Genomic DNA, 24,617 nt, shown 5'->3' with positions numbered 1-24,617 from the left:
TCATCTCTTTGAAACAATGCATCCGCAATATGGCTGCAAATATGACCGTAATTTTAAATTTTTGGGGGAATTTTTTGGAAAGTCCCGCAAAGCACTGAAGCCACATAAAGTGAGGTGCAAAGTGACGAGGGAACAGCTTGTCTGTTTGGTCGGTAGAAATTTACAAAATACAATCTTGATAATTCTAATACAATTGCACAATAATGTACAGCAAATACAATCAACTGAAATCCAACTGTGATCTCTGAACTCACTCTTCCCTTTTTCTGAAGCTTGTGGTTGACTGGAGCGAGTACTGCCAAACTCTGAGACAGTCAGACTCTCACCACATACAAGGTTCTCCAATAAGGTCAAAGTGGTACTAACATAGTTGCCTGGAGTACTGACAGGAAGGCGTGGTTACATTGCTGCTGCTGCTTGGTTATGCACTCCGGAGCTGATCATAAGCGCAACTGTCATCAAAGAATTACTGCATGCTGTGTGTGCAAATGCTTTTGCATATTGGAGTTTTCGCCCTTACACAAAATATTAATATAATTCGCTGGTATTGCAAGTTGTTCTGTTGTAGTCATTTCTTGCAAAATTGAAGACCAAGTGTGAAGTAAACTTGACCAATCATATTTTGAGTAATAAATCTATTTTACGAATATGTTCGTTTTTTTAACGCAAATGTCCTAGATCCATAGTTAGACTCATAGCATCGCCCTGTCAACTAAAATGCTTTTGTTCGGTAATCTCCGGTATTCTTCGGGAATGACGTAATTCACAGAATGACAAGTCGCCAATGTACTGCATTGTTGATTGTCCCGTGAGCTGCTCAACTGCCATTGTTGTTGTCCAGAATCTCACTTCAGGAAAATTATTATTTTGTCGAATATACCAAATAGAAAACATTTTTTATACTTTATTTTTATTATGTGCAATTACTTTACTTGTGAAACAAAAAGATTTCATTTGGCATTTTATGAACTTACTTCACAGAAGGTCTTTAAAAAAAACGTTCAAGCATTAGGAATCATGATTCTTGCTAGCCACGCTAGTAAATAATGTCGCTATGCAACTTGTGTGGTAATAGCATTTGTCTTGAGTGGAATTGATAAGGGAATTGTTTGCAAAAATGGCAGCCAATGCTAAGGAATTGAAACGGGAATCGGTTCTCAAAAAGAACCGGTTTTTGATTTCCATCCCTAGTCACCGCTTACCTTAAAATGTACCTTTGTGTTTATCCCACTAGGGTGAGGACTTGACGCGAGCAATGACCAAACAGGAAGTGTCGGTTCGTCTTGGAGAAAAGGAGTGTGAAGTGAAGACGTTGGACAGCACTCATTTGTACTGTGAGCCGCCTGAGGTCCAACCAATGAATGTTTATGACAGCAGACAGCTGCCCCACCTCCTGGTTAGTTTTTGAAAGTGCAGCGGGCTGGCGGAAGTATTCCTATTAAAATGGCCCGTGAGTTTGTAAACACTGTTGTATGTCCCAGGTACTGATGGGTAACCTGCAGGTGGACTTGGGAATAGTGCAATACGAGAGTGACTCTCAACTTCCTCCCATTCCATTGGCTGCTCAGATTGGTTTGGCAGCTGGAGTTGCCGTCATCATCCTATCAGTGCTCTTCATCATCCTCATGTACAGGTTAAGCTGTGTCACAGTCCATTAAAATGAATTCCAAGGATTTAGCCTAGTTAATGTGTTCTTCATGAAAGTTTGTGCATTTAGGAGAAAGAGCAAGCAGGCACTGAGAGACTACAAAAAGGTTTTGTTGCAGTTGGAAACATTGGAGATCAATGTGGGCGATCAATGTCGGAAAGAGTTCACTGGTGAATGAAATTTTGGTTAAATTGTGCCCAATGTTTGCTTGCAAGTTATTCTCCATGTGCCTTGTAGACCTGATGACAGAAATGATGGACTTGAGCAGCGACGTGGGAGGACCAGGACTCCCTCTGCTAGACTATCGCACATACGCAAAGAGAGTTTTGTTCCCCGGCCACCAGGCGGTGCCCCTGAGCCGCCACCTGGACCTGCCAGAGTCCAGGAGACACACGGTGGAGCAGGGCCTCCAGCAGCTCAACAATCTGCTTAATAACAGTTTCTTCCTTATGAGGGTGGGTGTCGCAATGTGCAATATTGGGGGGACAGCAGTCGGCCAACATGCACATCCTGTCTGTCCTGCAGTTCATTCATATCATGGAGGTGCAGCAGGGCTTCTCCCAGCGGGATCGTGGTTATGTGGCCAGTCTCCTGACGTTGGTGTTGCATGACAAGCTGGAGTATTTTACAGAGGTCATGAAGTGCCTACTGCAGGATCTGGTCCAGCAGTATGTCGCCAAGAATGCCAAACTCATGCTGCGAAGGTAACTATTTTTGATAAGGAAATATCAAGAGGAAGAGGTCTTATATGATCAAACAAGTAAACTTGTTTGATGTTTAAGGACAGAGACGGTTGTGGAGAAGATGTTGACCAACTGGATGTCTATCTGTCTCTACTCCTTTCTGAAGGTTCATTTCTTTCCTCATTGTGTCTGTCTTCAGCCTATCATTTGTCAACCTGTGACACCCGCATGTGTCTGCTTCTCAGGAGGTGGCAGGCGAGCCACTTTACACGCTCTACAGAGCCATAAAGTATCAGGTGGACAAAGGTCCAGTGGATGCTGTGACAGGAAAAGCCAAACGGACACTCAACAATAGCCACCTTCTGCGAGAAGATGTAGATTACTGCTCTGTGGTAACTGTGGCAACGCACGCTTGCACTCACCTCATGGGATTGAGTATTATTCATATTGCGTATGTGTGTGTGTGGGTGGGGTGGGGGGTGCGTGTGTGTGTGTGCGCGCTTGCCTTTGTGTGATACTCAGACTGTGAATGTTCTGCTGAAGAATGCAGCTGAGGACAACTGCCCTTGTCCTGTAAAAGTGCTCGACACTGATACCATCACACAGGTATTTCGTCATCTGTCTGTTCCTCACGACTCACTGCCACTTATGTATCAACTTTTCTCCTTTCTCTCTATGACCTGTCTGTCTGTTTCTCATGTCTCACTGTAAAGAGTGGAACATGTGTGGATGGATGGATGGTCACTGGAAAAATTGTGGGTCTACTTATAGTGAATATAAAAAGAAATTTGGTTCAAATAAAAGTGTTTTTGATACAAAGCAAATTGTCCAAGGAAAAGTATTTCCCCGTGAGCCGGCACCTTACCATGGTGGAGGGGCTTTGTGTGTCCCAATGATCCTAGGAGCTAAATTCTTTTGGGATTTATACCCCTGGTAGGTCACTCCTGACAAGCAGGTTCTAGGTGAAGGACCATTCGGCGTTGCCTGTATAGTAAAAAGTATTAGTGTTGAAATGTGGCTCTGAGACCCCTTATGATGATCAAAAACATTGGTCCACAATGTCCCTTCCCCAACTGTTTTGTTGACTCTAATGGTGGAGGAAGATGCTGGCCCAGGGCAGCACGGTGGCCCGACTGGTTAGCACGATGGCCTCACAGTGAGAGACAGCATCGGTCGTGGGTTCAATCCCGGCTCCGGCCATCCTGTGTGGAGTTTGCATGTTCTCCCCGTGCCTGCGTGGGTTTCCTCCGGGTACTCCACTCTCCCACATTCCAAAAACATGCATGGCAGGTCGATGGAACACTCTAAATTGCCCCTAGGTATGAGTGTGAGCGCGGATGGTTGTTAGTCTCTGTGTGCCCTGCAATTCGCTGGCAACCAGTTCAGGGTGTCCCCCGCCTACTGCCCGAAGATAGCTGGGATAGGCTCCAGCACCCCCGCGACCCTAGTGAGGAGAAGCGGTATTGAAAATGGATGGATGCTGGCCCAACCTGGCAGACCCACACGTATTGTGTCTGCAGAAAACATCTGGCAGAATCCCCTGTTCTATATCATTCTCTTGTCATGTAGAATGAACTGAGCCAAAATGGTGAAGCTCTCACCAATGGTCACCATCTGCGGGTGGCAAGATTATTATAGTTTTTTAATGCATCTCTCTCTCTTTAGTTTTGTACATACGTAAAAATATAAATGTCAACTTTTTTGTAGTCATTCTCAACCTTGCAACTATAGGCTCGCCATGACACTCAGTGTTTACCTTGGGCCAGTGATTCTCAACCAGTGTGCCTTGGTATAGCAGTAGGCGAGAGAGGTCACAAGGTGTGCTCCAGAAAATTAGTCAATGTCAATTACTTTTAACAAATATGTATTATTTTCTCATATTCAATTCATGGATACCCAGCACATAGAGTAACAGGCAAAACAATGAAATGCTCCCTCCACTAGATGAATGAAAGTACATAACCTGTATATCCACTTTTTGTGATTCGATTTGCTAAGTGGTGTGCCAAGAATATTTCTTTCCACATTAAAGGTTAAGAAACACTGCCTTCCGGTGTGGGCGAACGAAGCGACTGTGTCCAAAAACACTCCGTGTTGAAGCGAATTCAGCAAAACGGAACATACAAACGGTTTGGCGTGAATTTAGCATTAGGCATATACGCACTAACGTCAGCTGCCCTTGGATGTTAGCTGAGAAAGTTTTTAACACTATGGTTTATCATTGACAAAGGCTCGCTTCTCTCCTTTCATAGCTTTCATTTATAAAAGTTATGAACAGTTATTAACTGTCCATGAAGAAGTGAAAAAAACAACAGCAGATATGGGGGGCACATTCAGAGACTAAAGTTGCTAAGGATGCTATAAGTTAAAAAAAAAAAAGTGGGAAGATGCAGCGCTGACAGTTGCCCAAACACAAGTTGCAGTAATCTACTGGTATACCAAACTCCATGGATGGAGCGTTCTTTGCAAAAAAATATAAAAGGTGTGGAAGAACTCCTCAACACCCATGGAAGCAGTGCCCAGCCAAGGATGCGGAGTGTCGCAAGTATAGGAAGGGACATTATGCAGCAGTTTGCAGATCCACTCAGAGAGTGGAGGTAATGGTGGAGAGTGATGGGGAAGACAGCATTCATGGGGATGGTAGACAAAGAAGAAACAGGTGAAGTGTGACGAAAAGACATCAGCATGAATGGAGAGAGGCTGACATTCAAATTAGACTCGTGGGGGCCTCTGTTACAGCTATTCCAGCGCCACTGTACTCTAGTGTGAGTGATGGTATAATGATGCAAAATCTAAGGTCCAGATAACAGTCCTTTACATGCTTTGGGATTTGTGAGCGCCTACACAAAACAGAAAGGAAGGAAGCAAAACAGAATGTGGTAGAAACCAGAAAAGAGCCACCTGTACAAAGCTATGTTCCCAAAAGGGTTTTCAGACTTTGGAAAGTCACAAGGGAATTACAGGATAAAGCTGAAGGATGGAACAGTTCCTTGTGCTCTCTCAGCTCCACAGAGGGTCCCATTCCCCATGAAAGACCAAGTTAGAGGAGAGTTGGATAGGATGGAGGCACTGGGGGTCATAAGAATTGAGGAGCCGACTGAGTGATGTTCAGGAATGGTCGTGGTCCCTAAACAAAATAAAAAGCCTTGCGTATGTGTCGCCCTCACCCGATAATGTGTATGCAGAGAAAGACACATACTGCCGGTAATTAATTAATTTTGCAGGTTCCTTTTCAGGAGGAATCACAGTCTTTGATGATGTTTATCACCCCTTTTGGAAGACATTGTTTTCAGAGACTCCCGGTTGTTATATCGTCAGCGCCAGAACGTTTTCAGCTAAGACTTTGACACATAGAGGGTGCGCTGTGCCATGCGGATTACATCCTGGTCAGAGAGTGTGGATTGGAACGGCACAGACCACAGCCACAGTCCAAGGACCTGCTTCAATACCAAGGCCTGAAAATATGGAAACAGATCAGGGGAGCTTGCCAAGAAACAGGGATCTTCTCACAGTGCTCCCTGAGACAGGACTGCCTTGCTCGGCGGAGACCTGGACTGCCGAAAGACAGGAAGTCTCAAGTACAACAGTGACCAGGTTGGAGAGAGTTTCCCGTGCTCCAGAAAGACTAAATTTGTGACAAGGAAAAGCAATGTGTGTGCTTAAAATGTTGATTGAAAAAAAAAGTTGGGCTATTCCGTTTTAAGGGGTAGAATAATATTGTTAAATCCCATTGTTAAAGGTCACTGATGGTGTAGTGGTACACTCGCCCGAGTTGTGTGCGGGCAGCGTGGGTTCAGTTCCCACTCAGTGACGATGTCTATGTCTTCCCTGAAACTAGCTGGCGACCAGTTCAGGGTGTCGTGCGCCTTTCACCCATAGTCAGCTGGGATAGGCTCCAGCACCCTCCCGCGACCCTGTACAAGATAAGCGGTGTGGATAATGACATGACATATGTTAATACACTGTGAAAATAGTAGTTGAGTGTTTAGAATTTTCTTGGTTTAGTGCAGTCAAATATAAGTACATACGTACTTATAATTACATATACCGCTAGTAAATAATGTCGCTATGCAACTTGTGTGGTAATAGCATTTGTCTTGAGTGGAATTGATAAGGGAATTGTTTGCAAAAATGGCAGCCAATGCTAAGGAATTGAAACGGGAATCGGTTCTCAAAAAGAACCGGTTTTTGATTTCCATCCCTAGTCACCGCTTACCTTAAAATGTACCTTTGTGTTTATCCCACTAGGGTGAGGACTTGACGCGAGCAATGACCAAACAGGAAGTGTCGGTTCGTCTTGGAGAAAAGGAGTGTGAAGTGAAGACGTTGGACAGCACTCATTTGTACTGTGAGCCGCCTGAGGTCCAACCAATGAATGTTTATGACAGCAGACAGCTGCCCCACCTCCTGGTTAGTTTTTGAAAGTGCAGCGGGCTGGCGGAAGTATTCCTATTAAAATGGCCCGTGAGTTTGTAAACACTGTTGTATGTCCCAGGTACTGATGGGTAACCTGCAGGTGGACTTGGGAATAGTGCAATACGAGAGTGACTCTCAACTTCCTCCCATTCCATTGGCTGCTCAGATTGGTTTGGCAGCTGGAGTTGCCGTCATCATCCTATCAGTGCTCTTCATCATCCTCATGTACAGGTTAAGCTGTGTCACAGTCCATTAAAATGAATTCCAAGGATTTAGCCTAGTTAATGTGTTCTTCATGAAAGTTTGTGCATTTAGGAGAAAGAGCAAGCAGGCACTGAGAGACTACAAAAAGGTTTTGTTGCAGTTGGAAACATTGGAGATCAATGTGGGCGATCAATGTCGGAAAGAGTTCACTGGTGAATGAAATTTTGGTTAAATTGTGCCCAATGTTTGCTTGCAAGTTATTCTCCATGTGCCTTGTAGACCTGATGACAGAAATGATGGACTTGAGCAGCGACGTGGGAGGACCAGGACTCCCTCTGCTAGACTATCGCACATACGCAAAGAGAGTTTTGTTCCCCGTCCACCAGGCGGTGCCCCTGAGCCGCCACCTGGACCTGCCAGAGTCCAGGAGACACACGGTGGAGCAGGGCCTCCAGCAGCTCAACAATCTGCTTAATAACAGTTTCTTCCTTATGAGGGTGGGTGTCGCAATGTGCAATATTGGGGGGACAGCAGTCGGCCAACATGCACATCCTGTCTGTCCTGCAGTTCATTCATATCATGGAGGTGCAGCAGGGCTTCTCCCAGCGGGATCGTGGTTATGTGGCCAGTCTCCTGACGTTGGTGTTGCATGACAAGCTGGAGTATTTTACAGAGGTCATGAAGTGCCTACTGCAGGATCTGGTCCAGCAGTATGTCGCCAAGAATGCCAAACTCATGCTGCGAAGGTAACTATTTTTGATAAGGAAATATCAAGAGGAAGAGGTCTTATATGATCAAACAAGTAAACTTGTTTGATGTTTAAGGACAGAGACGGTTGTGGAGAAGATGTTGACCAACTGGATGTCTATCTGTCTCTACTCCTTTCTGAAGGTTCATTTCTTTCCTCATTGTGTCTGTCTTCAGCCTATCATTTGTCAACCTGTGACACCCGCATGTGTCTGCTTCTCAGGAGGTGGCAGGCGAGCCACTTTACACGCTCTACAGAGCCATAAAGTATCAGGTGGACAAAGGTCCAGTGGATGCTGTGACAGGAAAAGCCAAACGGACACTCAACAATAGCCACCTTCTGCGAGAAGATGTAGATTACTGCTCTGTGGTAACTGTGGCAACGCACGCTTGCACTCACCTCATGGGATTGAGTATTATTCATATTGCGTATGTGTGTGTGTGGGTGGGGTGGGGGGTGCGTGTGTGTGTGTGCGCGCTTGCCTTTGTGTGATACTCAGACTGTGAATGTTCTGCTGAAGAATGCAGCTGAGGACAACTGCCCTTGTCCTGTAAAAGTGCTCGACACTGATACCATCACACAGGTATTTCGTCATCTGTCTGTTCCTCACGACTCACTGCCACTTATGTATCAACTTTTCTCCTTTCTCTCTATGACCTGTCTGTCTGTTTCTCATGTCTCACTGTAAAGAGTGGAACATGTGTGGATGGATGGATGGTCACTGGAAAAATTGTGGGTCTACTTATAGTGAATATAAAAAGAAATTTGGTTCAAATAAAAGTGTTTTTGATACAAAGCAAATTGTCCAAGGAAAAGTATTTCCCCGTGAGCCGGCACCTTACCATGGTGGAGGGGCTTTGTGTGTCCCAATGATCCTAGGAGCTAAATTCTTTTGGGATTTATACCCCTGGTAGGTCACTCCTGACAAGCAGGTTCTAGGTGAAGGACCATTCGGCGTTGCCTGTATAGTAAAAAGTATTAGTGTTGAAATGTGGCTCTGAGACCCCTTATGATGATCAAAAACATTGGTCCACAATGTCCCTTCCCCAACTGTTTTGTTGACTCTAATGGTGGAGGAAGATGCTGGCCCAGGGCAGCACGGTGGCCCGACTGGTTAGCACGATGGCCTCACAGTGAGAGACAGCATCGGTCGTGGGTTCAATCCCGGCTCCGGCCATCCTGTGTGGAGTTTGCATGTTCTCCCCGTGCCTGCGTGGGTTTCCTCCGGGTACTCCACTCTCCCACATTCCAAAAACATGCATGGCAGGTCGATGGAACACTCTAAATTGCCCCTAGGTATGAGTGTGAGCGCGGATGGTTGTTAGTCTCTGTGTGCCCTGCAATTCGCTGGCAACCAGTTCAGGGTGTCCCCCGCCTACTGCCCGAAGATAGCTGGGATAGGCTCCAGCACCCCCGCGACCCTAGTGAGGAGAAGCGGTATTGAAAATGGATGGATGCTGGCCCAACCTGGCAGACCCACACGTATTGTGTCTGCAGAAAACATCTGGCAGAATCCCCTGTTCTATATCATTCTCTTGTCATGTAGAATGAACTGAGCCAAAATGGTGAAGCTCTCACCAATGGTCACCATCTGCGGGTGGCAAGATTATTATAGTTTTTTAATGCATCTCTCTCTCTTTAGTTTTGTACATACGTAAAAATATAAATGTCAACTTTTTTGTAGTCATTCTCAACCTTGCAACTATAGGCTCGCCATGACACTCAGTGTTTACCTTGGGCCAGTGATTCTCAACCAGTGTGCCTTGGTATAGCAGTAGGCGAGAGAGGTCACAAGGTGTGCTCCAGAAAATTAGTCAATGTCAATTACTTTTAACAAATATGTATTATTTTCTCATATTCAATTCATGGATACCCAGCACATAGAGTAACAGGCAAAACAATGAAATGCTCCCTCCACTAGATGAATGAAAGTACATAACCTGTATATCCACTTTTTGTGATTCGATTTGCTAAGTGGTGTGCCAAGAATATTTCTTTCCACATTAAAGGTTAAGAAACACTGCCTTCCGGTGTGGGCGAACGAAGCGACTGTGTCCAAAAACACTCCGTGTTGAAGCGAATTCAGCAAAACGGAACATACAAACGGTTTGGCGTGAATTTAGCATTAGGCATATACGCACTAACGTCAGCTGCCCTTGGATGTTAGCTGAGAAAGTTTTTAACACTATGGTTTATCATTGACAAAGGCTCGCTTCTCTCCTTTCATAGCTTTCATTTATAAAAGTTATGAACAGTTATTAACTGTCCATGAAGAAGTGAAAAAAACAACAGCAGATATGGGGGGCACATTCAGAGACTAAAGTTGCTAAGGATGCTATAAGTTAAAAAAAAAAAAGTGGGAAGATGCAGCGCTGACAGTTGCCCAAACACAAGTTGCAGTAATCTACTGGTATACCAAACTCCATGGATGGAGCGTTCTTTGCAAAAAAATATAAAAGGTGTGGAAGAACTCCTCAACACCCATGGAAGCAGTGCCCAGCCAAGGATGCGGAGTGTCGCAAGTATAGGAAGGGACATTATGCAGCAGTTTGCAGATCCACTCAGAGAGTGGAGGTAATGGTGGAGAGTGATGGGGAAGACAGCATTCATGGGGATGGTAGACAAAGAAGAAACAGGTGAAGTGTGACGAAAAGACATCAGCATGAATGGAGAGAGGCTGACATTCAAATTAGACTCGTGGGGGCCTCTGTTACAGCTATTCCAGCGCCACTGTACTCTAGTGTGAGTGATGGTATAATGATGCAAAATCTAAGGTCCAGATAACAGTCCTTTACATGCTTTGGGATTTGTGAGCGCCTACACAAAACAGAAAGGAAGGAAGCAAAACAGAATGTGGTAGAAACCAGAAAAGAGCCACCTGTACAAAGCTATGTTCCCAAAAGGGTTTTCAGACTTTGGAAAGTCACAAGGGAATTACAGGATAAAGCTGAAGGATGGAACAGTTCCTTGTGCTCTCTCAGCTCCACAGAGGGTCCCATTCCCCATGAAAGACCAAGTTAGAGGAGAGTTGGATAGGATGGAGGCACTGGGGGTCATAAGAATTGAGGAGCCGACTGAGTGATGTTCAGGAATGGTCGTGGTCCCTAAACAAAATAAAAAGCCTTGCGTATGTGTCGCCCTCACCCGATAATGTGTATGCAGAGAAAGACACATACTGCCGGTAATTAATTAATTTTGCAGGTTCCTTTTCAGGAGGAATCACAGTCTTTGATGATGTTTATCACCCCTTTTGGAAGACATTGTTTTCAGAGACTCCCGGTTGTTATATCGTCAGCGCCAGAACGTTTTCAGCTAAGACTTTGACACATAGAGGGTGCGCTGTGCCATGCGGATTACATCCTGGTCAGAGAGTGTGGATTGGAACGGCACAGACCACAGCCACAGTCCAAGGACCTGCTTCAATACCAAGGCCTGAAAATATGGAAACAGATCAGGGGAGCTTGCCAAGAAACAGGGATCTTCTCACAGTGCTCCCTGAGACAGGACTGCCTTGCTCGGCGGAGACCTGGACTGCCGAAAGACAGGAAGTCTCAAGTACAACAGTGACCAGGTTGGAGAGAGTTTCCCGTGCTCCAGAAAGACTAAATTTGTGACAAGGAAAAGCAATGTGTGTGCTTAAAATGTTGATTGAAAAAAAAAGTTGGGCTATTCCGTTTTAAGGGGTAGAATAATATTGTTAAATCCCATTGTTAAAGGTCACTGATGGTGTAGTGGTACACTCGCCCGAGTTGTGTGCGGGCAGCGTGGGTTCAGTTCCCACTCAGTGACGATGTCTATGTCTTCCCTGAAACTAGCTGGCGACCAGTTCAGGGTGTCGTGCGCCTTTCACCCATAGTCAGCTGGGATAGGCTCCAGCACCCTCCCGCGACCCTGTACAAGATAAGCGGTGTGGATAATGACATGACATATGTTAATACACTGTGAAAATAGTAGTTGAGTGTTTAGAATTTTCTTGGTTTAGTGCAGTCAAATATAAGTACATACGTACTTATAATTACATATACCGCTAGTAAATAATGTCGCTATGCAACTTGTGTGGTAATAGCATTTGTCTTGAGTGGAATTGATAAGGGAATTGTTTGCAAAAATGGCAGCCAATGCTAAGGAATTGAAACGGGAATCGGTTCTCAAAAAGAACCGGTTTTTGATTTCCATCCCTAGTCACCGCTTACCTTAAAATGTACCTTTGTGTTTATCCCACTAGGGTGAGGACTTGACGCGAGCAATGACCAAACAGGAAGTGTCGGTTCGTCTTGGAGAAAAGGAGTGTGAAGTGAAGACGTTGGACAGCACTCATTTGTACTGTGAGCCGCCTGAGGTCCAACCAATGAATGTTTATGACAGCAGACAGCTGCCCCACCTCCTGGTTAGTTTTTGAAAGTGCAGCGGGCTGGCGGAAGTATTCCTATTAAAATGGCCCGTGAGTTTGTAAACACTGTTGTATGTCCCAGGTACTGATGGGTAACCTGCAGGTGGACTTGGGAATAGTGCAATACGAGAGTGACTCTCAACTTCCTCCCATTCCATTGGCTGCTCAGATTGGTTTGGCAGCTGGAGTTGCCGTCATCATCCTATCAGTGCTCTTCATCATCCTCATGTACAGGTTAAGCTGTGTCACAGTCCATTAAAATGAATTCCAAGGATTTAGCCTAGTTAATGTGTTCTTCATGAAAGTTTGTGCATTTAGGAGAAAGAGCAAGCAGGCACTGAGAGACTACAAAAAGGTTTTGTTGCAGTTGGAAACATTGGAGATCAATGTGGGCGATCAATGTCGGAAAGAGTTCACTGGTGAATGAAATTTTGGTTAAATTGTGCCCAATGTTTGCTTGCAAGTTATTCTCCATGTGCCTTGTAGACCTGATGACAGAAATGATGGACTTGAGCAGCGACGTGGGAGGACCAGGACTCCCTCTGCTAGACTATCGCACATACGCAAAGAGAGTTTTGTTCCCCGTCCACCAGGCGGTGCCCCTGAGCCGCCACCTGGACCTGCCAGAGTCCAGGAGACACACGGTGGAGCAGGGCCTCCAGCAGCTCAACAATCTGCTTAATAACAGTTTCTTCCTTATGAGGGTGGGTGTCGCAATGTGCAATATTGGGGGGACAGCAGTCGGCCAACATGCACATCCTGTCTGTCCTGCAGTTCATTCATATCATGGAGGTGCAGCAGGGCTTCTCCCAGCGGGATCGTGGTTATGTGGCCAGTCTCCTGACGTTGGTGTTGCATGACAAGCTGGAGTATTTTACAGAGGTCATGAAGTGCCTACTGCAGGATCTGGTCCAGCAGTATGTCGCCAAGAATGCCAAACTCATGCTGCGAAGGTAACTATTTTTGATAAGGAAATATCAAGAGGAAGAGGTCTTATATGATCAAACAAGTAAACTTGTTTGATGTTTAAGGACAGAGACGGTTGTGGAGAAGATGTTGACCAACTGGATGTCTATCTGTCTCTACTCCTTTCTGAAGGTTCATTTCTTTCCTCATTGTGTCTGTCTTCAGCCTATCATTTGTCAACCTGTGACACCCGCATGTGTCTGCTTCTCAGGAGGTGGCAGGCGAGCCACTTTACACGCTCTACAGAGCCATAAAGTATCAGGTGGACAAAGGTCCAGTGGATGCTGTGACAGGAAAAGCCAAACGGACACTCAACAATAGCCACCTTCTGCGAGAAGATGTAGATTACTGCTCTGTGGTAACTGTGGCAACGCACGCTTGCACTCACCTCATGGGATTGAGTATTATTCATATTGCGTATGTGTGTGTGTGGGTGGGGTGGGGGGTGCGTGTGTGTGTGTGCGCGCTTGCCTTTGTGTGATACTCAGACTGTGAATGTTCTGCTGAAGAATGCAGCTGATGACAACTGCCCTTGTCCTGTAAAAGTGCTCGACACTGATACCATCACACAGGTATTTCGTCATCTGTCTGTTCCTCACGACTCACTGCCACTTATGTATCAACTTTTCTCCTTTCTCTCTATGACCTGTCTGTCTGTTTCTCATGTCTCACTGTAAAGAGTGGAACATGTGTGGATGGATGGATGGTCACTGGAAAAATTGTGGGTCTACTTATAGTGAATATAAAAAGAAATTTGGTTCAAATAAAAGTGTTTTTGATACAAAGCAAATTGTCCAAGGAAAAGTATTTCCCCGTGAGCCGGCACCTTACCATGGTGGAGGGGCTTTGTGTGTCCCAATGATCCTAGGAGCTAAATTCTTTTGGGATTTATACCCCTGGTAGGTCACTCCTGACAAGCAGGTTCTAGGTGAAGGACCATTCGGCGTTGCCTGTATAGTAAAAAGTATTAGTGTTGAAATGTGGCTCTGAGACCCCTTATGATGATCAAAAACATTGGTCCACAATGTCCCTTCCCCAACTGTTTTGTTGACTCTAATGGTGGAGGAAGATGCTGGCCCAGGGCAGCACGGTGGCCCGACTGGTTAGCACGATGGCCTCACAGTGAGAGACAGCATCGGTCGTGGGTTCAATCCCGGCTCCGGCCATCCTGTGTGGAGTTTGCATGTTCTCCCCGTGCCTGCGTGGGTTTCCTCCGGGTACTCCACTCTCCCACATTCCAAAAACATGCATGGCAGGTCGATGGAACACTCTAAATTGCCCCTAGGTATGAGTGTGAGCGCGGATGGTTGTTAGTCTCTGTGTGCCCTGCAATTCGCTGGCAACCAGTTCAGGGTGTCCCCCGCCTACTGCCCGAAGATAGCTGGGATAGGCTCCAGCACCCCCGCGACCCTAGTGAGGAGAAGCGGTATTGAAAATGGATGGATGCTGGCCCAACCTGGCAGACCCACACGTATTGTGTCTGCAGAAAACATCTGGCAGAATCCCCTGTTCTATATCATTCTCTTGTCATGTAGAATGAACTGAGCCAAAATGGTGAAGCTCTCACCAATGGTCACCATCTGCGGGTGGCAAGATTATTATAGTTTTTTAATGCATCTCTCTCTCTTTAGTTTTGTACATACGTAAAAATATAAATGTCAACTTTTTTGTAGTCATTCTCAACCTTGCAACTATAGGCTCGCCATGACACTCAGTGTTTACCTTGGGCCAGTGATTCTCAACCAGTGTGCCTTGGTATAGCAGTAGGCGAGAGAGGTCACAAGGTGTGCTCCAGAAAATTAGTCAATGTCAATTACTTTTAACAAATATGTATTATTTTCTCATATTCAATTCATGGATACCCAGCACATAGAGTAACAGGCAAAACAATGAAATGCTCCCTCCACTAGATGAATGAAAGTACATAACCTGTATATCCACTTTTTGTGATTCGATTTGCTAAGTGGTGTGCCAAGAATATTTCTTTCCACATTAAAGGTTAAGAAACACTGCCTTCCGGTGTGGGCGAACGAAGCGACTGTGTCCAAAAACACTCCGTGTTGAAGCGAATTCAGCAAAACGGAACATACAAACGGTTTGGCGTGAATTTAGCATTAGGCATATACGCACTAACGTCAGCTGCCCTTGGATGTTAGCTGAGAAAGTTTTTAACACTATGGTTTATCATTGACAAAGGCTCGCTTCTCTCCTTTCATAGCTTTCATTTATAAAAGTTATGAACAGTTATTAACTGTCCATGAAGAAGTGAAAAAAACAACAGCAGATATGGGGGGCACATTCAGAGACTAAAGTTGCTAAGGATGCTATAAGTTAAAAAAAAAAAAGTGGGAAGATGCAGCGCTGACAGTTGCCCAAACACAAGTTGCAGTAATCTACTGGTATACCAAACTCCATGGATGGAGCGTTCTTTGCAAAAAAATATAAAAGGTGTGGAAGAACTCCTCAACACCCATGGAAGCAGTGCCCAGCCAAGGATGCGGAGTGTCGCAAGTATAGGAAGGGACATTATGCAGCAGTTTGCAGATCCACTCAGAGAGTGGAGGTAATGGTGGAGAGTGATGGGGAAGACAGCATTCATGGGGATGGTAGACAAAGAAGAAACAGGTGAAGTGTGACGAAAAGACATCAGCATGAATGGAGAGAGGCTGACATTCAAATTAGACTCGTGGGGGCCTCTGTTACAGCTATTCCAGCGCCACTGTACTCTAGTGTGAGTGATGGTATAATGATGCAAAATCTAAGGTCCAGATAACAGTCCTTTACATGCTTTGGGATTTGTGAGCGCCTACACAAAACAGAAAGGAAGGAAGCAAAACAGAATGTGGTAGAAACCAGAAAAGAGCCACCTGTACAAAGCTATGTTCCCAAAAGGGTTTTCAGACTTTGGAAAGTCACAAGGGAATTACAGGATAAAGCTGAAGGATGGAACAGTTCCTTGTGCTCTCTCAGCTCCACAGAGGGTCCCATTCCCCATGAAAGACCAAGTTAGAGGAGAGTTGGATAGGATGGAGGCACTGGGGGTCATAAGAATTGAGGAGCCGACTGAGTGATGTTCAGGAATGGTCGTGGTCCCTAAACAAAATAAAAAGCCTTGCGTATGTGTCGCCCTCACCCGATAATGTGTATGCAGAGAAAGACACATACTGCCGGTAATTAATTAATTTTGCAGGTTCCTTTTCAGGAGGAATCACAGTCTTTGATGATGTTTATCACCCCTTTTGGAAGACATTGTTTTCAGAGACTCCCGGTTGTTATATCGTCAGCGCCAGAACGTTTTCAGCTAAGACTTTGACACATAGAGGGTGCGCTGTGCCATGCGGATTACATCCTGGTCAGAGAGTGTGGATTGGAACGGCACAGACCACAGCCACAGTCCAAGGACCTGCTTCAATACCAAGGCCTGAAAATATGGAAACAGATCAGGGGAGCTTGCCAAGAAACAGGGATCTTCTCACAGTGCTCCCTGAGACAGGACTGCCTTGCTCGGCGGAGACCTGGACTGCCGAAAGACAGGAAGTCTCAAGTACAACAGTGACCAGGTTGGAGAGAGTTTCCCGTGCTCCAGAAAGACTAAATTTGTGACAAGGAAAAGCAATGTGTGTGCTTAAAATGTTGATTGAAAAAAAAAGTTGGGCTATTCCGTTTTAAGGGGTAGAATAATATTGTTAAATCCCATTGTTAAAGGTCACTGATGGTGTAGTGGTACACTCGCCCGAGTTGTGTGCGGGCAGCGTGGGTTCAGTTCCCACTCAGTGACGATGTCTATGTCTTCCCTGAAACTAGCTGGCGACCAGTTCAGGGTGTCGTGCGCCTTTCACCCATAGTCAGCTGGGATAGGCTCCAGCACCCTCCCGCGACCCTGTACAAGATAAGCGGTGTGGATAATGACATGACATATGTTAATACACTGTGAAAATAGTAGTTGAGTGTTTAGAATTTTCTTGGTTTAGTGCAGTCAAATATAAGTACATACGTACTTATAATTACATATACCGTATTTTCCGGGCCATAGGGCGCTCTTTAAAGTCCCTAATCTTCCCCAAAACAAACAAAGCGCCTTGTAAAGCGACGCGCCCATTATATGGACTAAGCATCACTTGCGACCATCAACCCTTTTACTCATTGGGCTGTTCGGAGTGCATGTTAGCACACCCTGCTGGACAAAGTCTGAGTCATCTATGCTTCTAATTGACCGTGACTTATACATTATGTGACTATGGTGTTTGGGTGATGGTGTAAGAGAAAGCTGGACAAAAGGGCAGCTGTCCACAATGTTGTAGTCTGTCTTATCATTTATGTTATTGCAAGCAAGAAACGTCCCAGGTTTAGACAAGAGACTGCCAAAAAACCAAAGCACAACAGCACATCTCTCTAAACAGCCATGCACATCTCTCTAAACAGCCATGTGATTGGCTGAGTCTGAGTGGCTCCCAAGAAGCCATATCTGTAATTGGCTAAGGCTGATTGGCTCCCAAGAAGCCATTGCTATAATCTTTTTGTGTTATTTTTATTTCTTTTGGTTATATAGATGGCATGAGAGATACATGTTTTGTGTTAATCTTATTTCTTTGTTTCATTGTTTGCTTGTATGCTGGTTTTTTTTTGTTTTGATTTGAAACCGTGACTCTAAGGAGTGTGGTGATCAGTCAAGTCCCTCCCCTGACGTTGTCTAGTAGACTAATGCCAAGACACCTCTTATTGGTAAGAGTCATTTTTATTGGCAGTGATTCCTAATAGTTTCATGACATCTGTCATTGTAATGGGGTGATACCTCTGGGGGTGATACCTCGGGCCACGATCCCTTAGGGGATTGAGTCGTGGCGAGCTAGCATCAGCTAGCGCGAGCAGCTGAGTTAGCGCGCGCAGCTGAGCTTGTGCGAGCGCGCAGCTGAGCTAGCGCCTTGTAGTGCGGCGCGCCTAGTATATGCATTAAATACGGAAATAGCACTCTCAACTGGTGTTGCGCCCTTTGATGCAGCACGTCTTACGGCTGTAAAAATACGGTACATACATACATATAGACAGACAGACAGACAGACTTCCGGTGCTGCGCGACTGGCATGCTGTTTCAGCAGCTCCGGCTCACCTTTGAGCCTTTTCTGTGTGTTTTTACCTTGTTTTATCTTGTTCATTTATTTTACCTCATCAGAGCAATGGACATCCAACTTGGGGCAGTTTTGCTGCTGCTGGTGGCTATCTTTTGCACGACTGTGTCCGGAGACGTACTCTGAGCCAAGGCCCCATTGTTTGCACCAGGATCAGGTGTTAGCACTGTGTGCTAACCTCGCGCCGGCTCCCTGATCGAGACCCAATATCCCCTGCGAGCTGAGGAGGAAGAGGCGGTGATGTCGTGCAGGGGCTAAACGCCACGCAAGGCGGAGACGATACCGCCCCATCCTCCCGTCTGTCATTATGGGGAATATTAGATCCCTTCCCAATAAGATGGACGAGCTAACGGCGCTAACCCGGCATGAGAGGAAATGCTGCTGTTCATGGAGTCGTGGCTAACACAGCTGATGCCGGACGCCGTCGTAGAATTGGATGGCTTCCAAATCCTACGTGTAGACAGGACGCTGGAGAGTGGTGAGAAGAAAGGAGGAGGGCTTGTTGTGATTGTGAATGATAGATGGTGTAACCCTAGGTACGTACATCACTATTATCTCTTTTATTCCCCAAAACATACAAGTATGTCTTTGAAAAGCATTGACCCCGCCTACCCATAACGTATAATTACATCATAGTGTGCAGAAGGGTCTGACACAACTTTTGACTGAGCATCAGCCTTGTCTGCATTGTAAATCATGTAAAAATCGACCAGGAGGTGAAAGTGGTGTAAGAGATCCGCCAGTATCACGCTGCAGAATAAGATTGTAGTTGGGTGGGGGAGCACTTATGAACAGTGTGCTAACTGGAGAGTATTAGACGTTGCAGTAGCGATGGAAAATAAAAGCAGTTTGGAACAAATGCGAACGACACACTGCCCTCCCACAGTCTTCACCGCCCAGCCACATCAGACAGTCAACACTCCCTCATGCTCAGCCTTGTTACTCACAACGTCTCAGGTGAGGAAGATGAAGGCGAGGAAGGCAGCGGGTCTAGGTGGCATTAGCTCTAAACTCCTCAAATGCTACACAGACGATTTGTGTGGAATTGTCCAGCACATGTTCACCTTGAGCATGAAGTTGGGCAGAGTCCCCCACCCGTGGAAAACAACCTGCTTGGTCCCGGTGCCAAAGACCCCTAACCCTCCCCCCATCCGAGGGGGCTCAACAGCTTCAGACCAGTGGCGCTGACGTCTCATCTGATGAAGACCCTGGAGAGATTTGTCCTCGCCCACCTGCGCCCCCTGGTGAACTCCTCAATTGACCCACTGCAGTTCGCATGTCAGCCTGATATCAGTGAGGATGATGCCATCATCTACCTCCCCACACTTCACTCTCCCACCTAGAGACGACGGGGAGCACTTTGAGGATCATGTTTGTTGATTTCTCAAGTGCTTTCACCACCATCCAGACCACCCTATTGGGAGATGAGCTGGAGCAGGTGGGAATGGTCCACCATCGCATTACATGGATCCATGACTACCTCACAAACCGGCCATAGTATGTGAGGACACAGGACTGTGTCTCTGACGTGCTTCTCTGCAGCATAGGGGCATCACAGGGAACTGTTCTGGCTCCCTTCCTGTTCACCCTCTGTGTCAGGGATGTTTCTATCAAACAAGCCTGAACAAATGAATCAACCAGCCAAGATTGTCTTTGTCACTCGCGAGGAGCAGCCCCCTGAGCGACTCAGAGGCGAAGCTGCTGCTTCCTGCTCCCCCCGTGGTTTTTATTGTATCACAGCTAAGCAATTTGAATATGCAACTCAAACAGAATGAAAACACCCCTTGCATAAAGGTCAGTGTGACTTCAGTTTGTGTCCTTGGTTCTCAGATACTTCTTCTTATCAGTCTGGAATGTGCGCCTGGCTTGTCTCTTCCAATCAGTGCAGGCACTTCTGTTAACACTGAATAACAAAGGTACAATGTTCACTTGAATTTCAATTGACCTGTAAGCATAGTTTGAAACTTGATATGACAAACTAATTTCTTTGACACATCCCTCCTATTTATCACGATTCAAACATCATCAAAAGGCTGTCGCTTGAGGGGGAAGAAAAATTCCGTAATTTCGGACAAAAAGAGCAGAAACCCATGCCACAAGCAAGATGCCAACAATAAGATAACAATTAAAACTATAAAAGCAATAAAGCAAAGCTAAAGCTGTTTTTGATCCTATACATGTAAATACAAAATAAAACCGGAACATCAAACATTCACAACTGCAACTCTTTTCTGTGAAGCAAGTTACATTAATCAGTGACCCTGAGTGTTTTGTCAGAAGCTGCAGGTTTTATTTGATACGAGTGTAATCAGCAGTCTGCGGCTGTGCAACTTGTCTGCGTTTGATGTTGTCCTGGTCTCGAGGTTGCGCGCTGATTTCCACCAGGCACAGCCCTGCAAGGAAGTAGATGATGCATCTGGTCGACAGGGCCGTGCCCAGTTGCTGTTCGGCGGCTCACTCCATCTTTCCGAGAGGGGTGCGTTTGCCACGGAAAACCCTCTTTCCAACTGTGGTCTTTTGTTGGTACACTGGAGTGTATGTGGTGGAGATCCTTTCCGAGGGACTTGCGTCGCTAGGCCTTTCAGCAGGAAACCGGAGAATCTTATACTGCGACTGGTGGATCCAGCCGCCACGCCAGTCATTGTGTCTATGCATCTTTTTCGGTCAAACATGTTTTTCATGTGGACTGGGACCGATGTGCCAGTTGCTGGTGGTTCTGATGAGTCAAGATCTGGGAGTCTATATGGGAATAGTGTCCTTCCTTCGGCTGGCTCTATCCTCATTGCTGTGATTGAAACACAGTCGGGCCATTGTCTTTTTGTTTCTCTCATTGTCTTAATAAGTCTGGCCTTAACAGTTCCGTTAGGGCGTTCCACAAGTGCTGCAGACTGTATGCACAATGACGCTTTGAGTCAATTTGCAGTAACTGCCCCACTTTGTTACATCATTTACAAAATGCGTCATTTTCACTTTAAATCACTCTTGAAATACCAAATGTTGGGATAATTCGATTATACAATACTTTTACAACTGTCTTAGCATCAGCATATGTTGTTGGAAACAACTTAACCCATTTTGAAAACGTATTAATTACAACCAAGCAATGTTGCATCTCTAATACTTTGTTTTTCAAACAAATAACACATTGTCTAAAAAAAAAAATTTTGGTTTGAAAAGCTGGAACCCCACGTATATGGGAATAATTTCATATCATACTTCCCCCTCTTGACACATGACTACACCCATGTGTCAATCTTGCTGCCCCTTCAAATAATGATTTAGGCACCCAGGGTTTGCCATCTGCCAATTTGCTGACCCTGTCCTCAGCAATGTTTGCACCTTTGTTGTCCCAATGTGTGCATTCAATAAGTGGTGAATTTTTCTGATGTGAGATCAAATTGTCAAGTTGATTTGCTGTGTGTGTGGGTGTGTGTGTGTGTGTGTGTTCATTTCCCCTTTTAGTAGTGCTGTGTCGACCTTGAGGTCATGCCTTGGGCTGCAGACTTCGCTGCATTGTCAGTGAGGCAGTTTCCAATTTGCAATTGGGTCATTTTCTGTGAAGTGAGTTTTGCATTTACAAATAGCTATTTAGACGTGCTTTATGCACAACTTTTTTCCTGTTGTGGTTTTAAAGCCCCTGTTTGCCCAATGTCGACAGAACACATGAACATATAGCTTGGCTGTCAGTCCAAATTGTAAAATGTTTTTTAGAAAACATCTTACAATTCTGGATCAGCACAGATAATTCTGCTGCTTGTCCTGAACATACAGCTTTTAATATCCTTTGAAACTAAATGTTTTGTTTAAAAAATCCCACCCCGTTGCGGCCGTCAAAAAAAAACTGTCTCTCCAGTCGGGAGAAAAGTGTCAATGAGGTCAGGTCGCTGTTTGGTGGTAATTTGGACGCGGCTTCCACAGTCGTGTGGCATGCCTTCTTCTGGTGCGGGAAAAAGTGACGCAGGGCTGAGCGCACCGCACCTTATCAGTGTGATGTGTCCCTGTGCCAATTAGGTCGTCGTGCAATGCGAATGCCGTGTGATGGACAAAAATGTCATTTTTTTATTCCAAAAGAAGGACCGCGACTTTGTGCGGCACTTTCAATGTTAATTTGTGGAGCAAGATAATCTCCGCAGATGCCTCAACCGTTAAAGCAGCGGTGAGGACTGCTTGAACACACTCTGACGTGACGCTCGCCACGGGATCCAATTGTTGTGACTAGTATGCAAGTGGTTTCACTTCCCCCCGTGCTTCTGCAGCAACACAGGTTTCATGAACCCATTTTTTGCAGTCACTGTTTGCTCAAATGGCTCATATTAATTTGGTAGTGCTAATACATCTTAATCAAATGAGTTCATGCTTGACAATTTTAAAAGCTTTGTCAGCCTCAAGTGTCCAAACATTTTTTTTTTCAATCATTAGCTTGTCATAAATGATGTCCAGCAATGGTCGTGTGATTTCTGAGTAATTTGTAATCCATGCCCGACAATAATTGCACACCTCTAGAAAAGACATTTACTTCTTTGTTGTTGGTTTTCGGGCTCTGGCACGTTTTTTCTTTTTGCTTATCACGGACAATGCGCCCTTTTTGAGTCAAAATGTGGCCTCAGTAAGTCACTTACTTATGAGGCTTTGCGAGTGAGATGTGTTGATGCTGGCCAGGAGGAACGGTTTCACTTTGCGCGCACCAGGCAAACAATTGCAAAGCACTACTCCCCCTCCTAGTAAATGTGATTTATTAGCACTCGCTGGTCAGCCAATTTCAGGAACACTTTGGTATACTCTGAGTCATCACCTGGGCATTCTTTGTATCTGATAGTCACATGCAGACTAACCACATGTTGCATGTCACCGCCCGAACGGACTCTATTGTGAGCTACTTCTAGTATTTTATTGACGCCCTATTTTTTTTTCAAATGTAGCGACCAATAGTAATGTGCCCTTTTAAGGTTTTGATGTTTGTTTCAATTCGCCCCTTCTTATTGAGTCTGATATTAATCTGACATTAATTCATCTGTTGTATACAACAACTGACCTGTGACAATCTCTCCGCTGGTCAAGACACTCGCGGCTCGTGGATGAAGTTTGTGCTCCTCTCCAGTGGAGGATGGCAGAGGACCGGCCTCCTGGAAGGGAGGGCTTTTCTCGATGGCGCCGATTTCAGTCATCGTCAATTGTCCACCGCAGATCACACGTTTTCATCCGGCTCGAAGGACCAGAAAATGTCATACAAGCCTGTACAAATGAATCAACCAGCCAAGATCGTCTTTGTCACTCGCGAGGAGCAGCCCCCTGAGCGACTCAGAGGCAAAGCTGCTGCTTCCTGCTCCCGCGTGGCTTTTATTGTATCACAGCAAAGCAATTTGAAAATGCAACTCATACAGAATGAATACACCCCTCGCATAAAGGTTAATGTGACTTCAGTTTGTGTCCTTGGTTCTCAGACACTTCTACATCTTATCAGTCTGGAATGGGGCCTGGCTTGTCTCTTCCTATCAGTGCAGGCACTTCTGTTAACACTGAATAACAAGGGTACAATGTTCACTTGAATCTCAATTGACCTGAAAGCATAGTTTGAAACTTGATAATATGACAAACTAATTTCTTTGACACTCGGGAACACAGAGAACTTACTCACGTTTTGAGGACTGGTGTCAACAGAAGCGTCTCCAGATCAACGCTAGGAAATCCAAAGAGCTGGTGGTGGATTTCAGCAGGTGTCGGTACTCTCCACCTACACCAGAGAATATCCAGGGAACAGATGTTGTGAGAGTCATTGTAGCATTTTTTATTTATTTCCCTTCTGTACCAAGGACATATTTCCCTGTGTACTATGGGCAGACCATGGGAGTGTTTCCTTACATTTGTATATGTTGAGGGATGTGTGTAAATACATGGGGATTTGTATATATACGTATATAGTGTGTATATTTGCACAAGTTCGCCTTTTCGAATGTTTGCTGCTAATGTTATACTTTAACGGCTAAATTACGCCGCAGTCTCTGTGTGACCTATACAGCAAATTTCTCCATTTTGAGACTAATAAAGGCCATATTAAGTGAAGAAAAGGGTTTGACAACTAAAAGAGGGGGATGTACTAATACTCAGGGCTAGTGCAATGTGTTGCAAGTATGGTGACAAGCTGGCGTGACGGGTGGGTGTGCGCATGCGTGGAAGAGGGAGGGGCGGAGGTGTTCTGTTGTTGTATGTAAAGAGAGGAGGAAGTAATAAAATGGAAGAGGGGAGAGCATGAAAACAATAAAGCGAGGCTACAGGTACACCACTGTCTCCCTGCTGGCGTGTTATTATTGATTGGAGGACTCCACATTTCGACGACGTGCGCCGATCACGATCCCCGGGCAACTCCGGCCTTGGAGACGAATCTCCCCTGCGTCCCCCCCCGACCACGGTCAGGAGGAAGCCGAGCAGGAACGGATAA

At 45.5% G+C, this 24,617-nt stretch overlaps 2 protein-coding genes across 3 annotated transcripts in view; both read left to right on the top strand.

Annotated features, from left to right (window-relative positions):
- plxnb3 (plexin B3) overlaps nucleotides 1-24,617 on the top strand; it is a 250,767-nt gene that overhangs the window by 169,172 nt on the left and 56,978 nt on the right. Inside the window, exons 22-32 of one of the 2 annotated variants that reach the window (XM_088289558.1) lie at nucleotides 1,235-1,396; nucleotides 1,482-1,633; nucleotides 1,718-1,818; nucleotides 1,886-2,103; nucleotides 2,174-2,352; nucleotides 2,431-2,497; nucleotides 2,577-2,723; nucleotides 2,854-2,937; nucleotides 6,580-6,741; nucleotides 6,827-6,978; nucleotides 7,063-7,297. In XM_088289558.1, the coding sequence (XP_088145684.1) occupies nucleotides 1,235-1,396; nucleotides 1,482-1,633; nucleotides 1,718-1,818; nucleotides 1,886-2,103; nucleotides 2,174-2,352; nucleotides 2,431-2,497; nucleotides 2,577-2,723; nucleotides 2,854-2,937; nucleotides 6,580-6,741; nucleotides 6,827-6,978; nucleotides 7,063-7,171 (1,533 nt within the window). In that variant the 3' untranslated portion in view covers nucleotides 7,172-7,297. Of the gene's footprint in view, nucleotides 1-1,234; nucleotides 1,397-1,481; nucleotides 1,634-1,717; nucleotides 1,819-1,885; nucleotides 2,104-2,173; nucleotides 2,353-2,430; nucleotides 2,498-2,576; nucleotides 2,724-2,853; nucleotides 2,938-6,579; nucleotides 6,742-6,826; nucleotides 6,979-7,062; nucleotides 7,298-24,617 lie in introns of those variants that run through there. The other variant, XM_088289559.1, reaches the window with a different exon arrangement.
- LOC148340959 (plexin-B3-like) lies at nucleotides 7,248-23,546 on the top strand. The gene is made up of 14 exons (XM_088292047.1): nucleotides 7,248-7,448; nucleotides 7,519-7,697; nucleotides 7,776-7,842; nucleotides 7,922-8,068; nucleotides 8,199-8,282; nucleotides 11,925-12,086; nucleotides 12,172-12,323; nucleotides 12,408-12,508; nucleotides 12,576-12,793; nucleotides 12,864-13,042; nucleotides 13,121-13,187; nucleotides 13,267-13,413; nucleotides 13,544-13,627; nucleotides 23,240-23,546. Exons 1-14 carry the CDS (start codon nucleotides 7,248-7,250, stop codon nucleotides 23,258-23,260), a joined length of 1,809 nt encoding a protein of 602 aa, XP_088148173.1. The 3' UTR covers nucleotides 23,261-23,546.

Source organism: Idiotropiscis lumnitzeri, chromosome 3, assembly GCF_059441095.1.
Source record: "Idiotropiscis lumnitzeri isolate Australia: NSW breed Sydney's pygmy pipehorse chromosome 3, RoL_Ilum_1.0, whole genome shotgun sequence".
Lineage (NCBI taxonomy): Eukaryota > Metazoa > Chordata > Actinopteri > Syngnathiformes > Syngnathidae > Idiotropiscis > Idiotropiscis lumnitzeri.
This window is presented reverse-complemented; position numbering and strand designations above follow the sequence as displayed.